This window comes from Helianthus annuus, chromosome 5, assembly GCF_002127325.2.
Source record: "Helianthus annuus cultivar XRQ/B chromosome 5, HanXRQr2.0-SUNRISE, whole genome shotgun sequence".
Lineage (NCBI taxonomy): Eukaryota > Viridiplantae > Streptophyta > Magnoliopsida > Asterales > Asteraceae > Helianthus > Helianthus annuus.
In genome coordinates, this window is record NC_035437.2 from 151,981,324 (window position 1) to 151,986,151 (window position 4,828).

Genomic DNA, 4,828 nt, shown 5'->3' on the forward strand with positions numbered 1-4,828 from the left:
AAGTTGGGCCAAAGTGTTATCTTACGAGATTGATTTTATGTGCGGCTTATATAATTAAAACTAAAAAAAAGTGGAATTGACTCTTGAAATTGTCATGAAGTTTTTTCAATTGCCATTCATAATGCCTTTTAACTTTAAATTTTAAAACTATTGTACTCATTTTGTGTAGTAAACAGGGTCTTCCCATCGAATTCTGAATTAAAACTCATATGATACGTACCACTAAATAATAATATCAAATTTAGCTATGATAGAAATCATCATCATACTCAGTAAATTCCACCAATAGTAAAGTTAAGTTCTGAGGAGGGTAAGATGTAGACAGCCTTACCTCTACCCGTAGGGATAGAGAGGCTGCTTCCAGTGAGACCCCGACTCAATTAGCTGTAATAGAAAGTAGAAACAAATAACCATATGAACACATATGAAATGATTTAACCATATAATTCTGCAAAACGAACATCCAAGAGGGTCAATTCTAAAGAATAAACCGTGCAGTACCAATATTCTTAAGGTGGATAAACCCAATAAAAGAAAAAAAAAAACACAACATGAAGAATCTCTCAATTTAGTCATCTTTTGACCCACAAATTATGAAAACCTCAACTCACTTTTTAGGTACTCCGATCCTCATGAGAGCAACATAAGCAACAATCCGATAAAATACCAGCATTATAACTAAAGCAACAAACGAGGCCAATTGCCCATCGAGCCCAATATTCTTGATAGCCGGATAATCAGCAACCAAACAAGTTTGGTTACCACACTGATAAGTCTGGTCCTTCTTGTATTGTGATCCTAACAAGAGCTTGTAAGTATACAGACTGATCGATACGTACTTGATCCAGGATATAAAAACTGGAACATGTTGGACATAATATCCACCCGCCAATGTGAAGGATAGCATGATCACTGACCCTAAGGTGGTTGCTGATTTGAGGTCCATAACTAGTGCACCTAGAGCTAGTCCTAGCCCTTGAGCGACCAACACACTTAATAGAAGTGCGCACAACGCGTATAAGAAACTACCCAAATTCGGCTTGAGCCCAGACATCCAGTAGGTTACAATGCAAAAAAATGTGGGAAGAACAAGCTCCATTGGAAGATCACCTATTGTTCTTGACATGAAATAAGATGAGAGTCGATACATTCCTGATGATCTTTCTTTTGTAAGCATATCTCGTTCTTGAGGGAAAGTGAAAATTGCTTGAAATAATGGAAAAAAACCCCAAAATCCAGTGTAGAAAAACAACAATCCTGACTGCAAATTTTGATGTCAATACTGTATCAAAACTGCAAAACGAAAACCGAAAGTATCAAAACAATGAATTTGGCATACCTGATCTTGTAGGTGAGCTGTATCCGACTGCCACCATAGCAAACCGCAAAGAATTGAAATTATTACAACTTGAGCAATCTTGAGACCATCAAAAGATTCATGTCTCCTTTCTTTCAGGCCTCTTTTAAGCAAAATTGTGAACTGTTGCAACCAAGTTGTACTCCATGGTTCTGACTTCTTGAGTTCAAATGCATCATCAGCTTGTGCTTCAAATCCTTGGGTTTCAGCTTTCAGATTATCATCTAGTTTCAACTTATAAGCTGAGACTAACTTCCTTTTTACTGTAGCTTGATCTTCTTGATTGGAATCATCCGGCGATATACCTGATTTCCCATTTTTACAAAGTTCACAAAATTAGTTATTATGCAATAACATAAATATAATCGATCACATTTTTTGCAGCGCATACCATTTGCAAGATCAAGCAAAAAGTCTGAAGGATTCATAGCAACTAACGGTGAAAATCCAATACTGTTAAAATAAGACATAGCTTCTGATCCTTTTCCAAAAAACAAAGGATTCCCTTCTGATAGCAATAAAACCTTATGAAACATATAAAAGAGACGACTTGAAGGTTGATGAATTGTCATCACAATCGTTCGCCCTCCCTTTGCTAATTCCCATAAAGTTGAAACAATTCGTTGAGCAGTCGTCGAATCAAGCCCTGATGTTGGTTCATCCAAGAACAACAAACTAGGGTTTATAAGCATTTCTTGTCCAATACTAACTCTCTTTCGTTCCCCACCCGATATCCCTCTTAACGCCGGCCCACCAACAATACTGGTTTTGCATCTTGTCAACCCGAGTTGATCGATTACATCTTCCGCCTTAGCGATCTTCTGTTGACTAGTGAGACTATTAGGAAGCCGAAGAAGAGCTGTGAAAACTAGGGTTTCAGTAACTGTTAAGTGAGGATACAGAACATCATCTTGGGTAACAAAACCAGTGTTCCTTTTGATTATACTTGAAAACGGTTTGCCGTTGTAGGTAATAGTGCCACCGAGTTTGCCGCCTAGTCTGCCGCCTAGCGCTGTCACGAGAGTTGTTTTTCCACTGCCGGATGGGCCTAACATTGCCAACATTTCTCCTGGCAACACCATGCCTGTAACTCCCTTCAGTATTTGTTTTTCTATTGGATTGTCATTCTTGTTCTTCTTCAGACATCCTTGGTTTTTTATATTGATTTTGTAAACCACTTCTTGAAACTGTTTATAAGCATAACCAAACAGTAAATTGTTAAACAATGTATTTGATTTACGTTTCAAGAACTCTTTACAGCTACTAATAAAAATTGGATTAAAACTCTTTTATTATAGGAATTTAAATAATACAATTAAAGAATGTTTCAAGAAAACAAAAACCCTAAGATTAGAATAATATTCATGTTTTTTATATGTTCTTGATAATGACAAAATTAACAGCAAAAACAGGCCATGCATAACTCAGGTATTGTTTCTGCAAACAAAAACCCCAATATGAAAAACAAAAACAAAAGAGCCATTAGTAGCTCATCATGTTTGTAAAACAATAAATTAATAAAAAGATGAAAAACAAACCTTCAATACGACTGGACGATCAACTTTCTTGAAAACTAATTTAGGAGATGAAGATTGTGCCTCAAGATCAACCATTTGTGCTTCCATCAATCAACCGATTTCGATTTGGATTCAATCGTTTCAATTGAAATTTATGAAGATATACTATATACGACTATATATGTGTTCACGCCTCTCTTTATATAGGAAAACCCTATGACACAGATGTGTCTATTTAACACGAAAAAAAAAGATAGAGGTGTGTTTAAATACGAACACGTGTGTATCAGTGTATGTATCAATATCTTTTTATGTGGGAATCTGATGAGAAAACGTTTCGTTTCTTTTAAAATAAATACATATATTTAGTAAATGAATACATCCAATGTATATAGTCGTTCACACTTATAAGAGAATTTAAGTTTATTAACATCTTAGGTAATGAGGATTCAATGTTACTTTTGACAGTTCCAGAATTATTCTTGTTCTACATAAACACTTTTAAGTCACTCTCAATAGTTATACGTCTCGTTTAGGATATTTAATTTTTTTTTAAAGTAAACTTTATTAAAACGCCCCGACCCAAACGGGCAAGAGGCCAAACAATATATAAACCCCCGACCCAAATGGCAAGAGGCTAAATTTACAACATATAAAAAGGCGAATTACACCAATCTTTCCATCTGTTTTTAAAGAAAGACCTATTCTTAAGCCAAACATAACCTCTAAAGTTAACTTCACCTAACAAGTCTTGCGGGCTACATTTTTTATTTTGAAACATATTCCCATTTCTCCCTTTCTAAATACATCAAATTGTGATTAAAGTTAATCCATGAATAATCTTCTTCGCCTTCTTTCCCATCTGTAAATAACAGTGCATTTCCATTCAATCTTTTACTACGATGACGAATATAGGAGGGATTTTTCACCAAGAGCTAAAACTCAACCAATCACGATTTGAGAAGATGCATGCCGTGAATAAATGTCTCGCCGTTTCCTCGGGCTCTACGCACATCAAGCATAGGACGGATGGGATGTTCACGTTTCTCCTCCTCAAATTCACATGTGTGGCTAATCTATCTAAATTATCTCTCCAAGTCATAATGTTAGATTTTCGCGGCACCCACTTGCACCACTTAAAATCTATAACAGTTCTGCTTTTTCTATCGATTTCCAACATATTTTTGACCAATTTAATCGAAAATATTCCGGTGTCATCTCCCGTCGAGTTCCATTCGTCTATTCCATTAGACAGCAGCACCTCCGCTAAAGAATCCTGACACTCCTTCCCATTCTAGACACTCTATCTCCGTTTCCGGGTCTCTTTGCTACTACCATGCACCTCCGAACATCTCCTCATCCTTATTACCCTATCTAACACTTTACACGTCTTATCCAACTCAAGATTAAAAAGATGAGGCCATCTATCATTGAGCACATGATCTCCTAACCAAATATCAGCCCAAAGTCTAATATCCCTCCCATTCCCCACTTTCCTCAGGATGAAACTCTGTAAGCTCTTCCCATTTAGTTTTATTTTCAATTTCATTTCCATTTTAGCAATATTATTCAAGCAACCTGCAATAGATTCATTATAGGGCAAAAAACTCCATCCTCTTCTTTTATAATGACATCCCTCCACCACTTTCCTCCAAAGGCTTTGGTTCTCCACCCTAAATCTCCCCACCCACTTAGCCAAAGTGCTTCATTCACATTGTTTAAGGCAATCTATACACAACCCCCTTTTGTTTAGGGAGCGTTACCCAATCCAAAGCCACCCGGTGTATTTTGTTCAATCGTTATTCCTAGCCCACAAAAATTTTCTCATTTTAGCTTCTAACATGTCGATAATACCAACTAGAAATTTCTAAAGAGAAAATAGTATATCGAGGGACTTTCCAATACCACCCTAATCAAAGTAAGTCTCCCCCCAATTGAAAGAGCTTTAGCTTTC

At 36.4% G+C, this 4,828-nt stretch overlaps 1 protein-coding gene across 1 annotated transcript; it reads right to left on the reverse strand.

The window, feature by feature from the left end:
* Positions 1-423: 423 nt before the first annotated feature.
* On the reverse strand, positions 424-3,072 carry LOC110941853 (ABC transporter G family member 9). Its single transcript, XM_022183536.2, has 4 exons — positions 2,896-3,072; positions 1,749-2,544; positions 1,340-1,662; positions 424-1,261 (listed from the first exon to the last, which is right to left on the reverse strand). Exons 1-4 carry the CDS (start codon positions 2,980-2,982, stop codon positions 608-610), a joined length of 1,860 nt encoding a protein of 619 aa, XP_022039228.1. The 5' UTR covers positions 2,983-3,072; the 3' UTR covers positions 424-607.
* Between the last annotated feature and the right edge of the window lie 1,756 nt (positions 3,073-4,828).

Bases quoted from the DNA above. Each gene is read 5' to 3' on its own strand.
- LOC110941853 (XM_022183536.2), bottom strand. From the start codon at position 2,982: ATGGAAGCACAAATGGTTGATCTTGAGGCACAATCTTCATCTCCTAAA. The intron at 2,545-2,895 runs GTTTGTTTTTCA...GCTTATAAACAG, and splicing joins ATCGTCCAGTCGTATTGAAG to TTTCAAGAAGTGGTTTACAA. The intron at 1,663-1,748 runs GTATGCGCTGCA...ATGGGAAATCAG, and splicing joins TTTGCTTGATCTTGCAAATG to GTATATCGCCGGATGATTCC.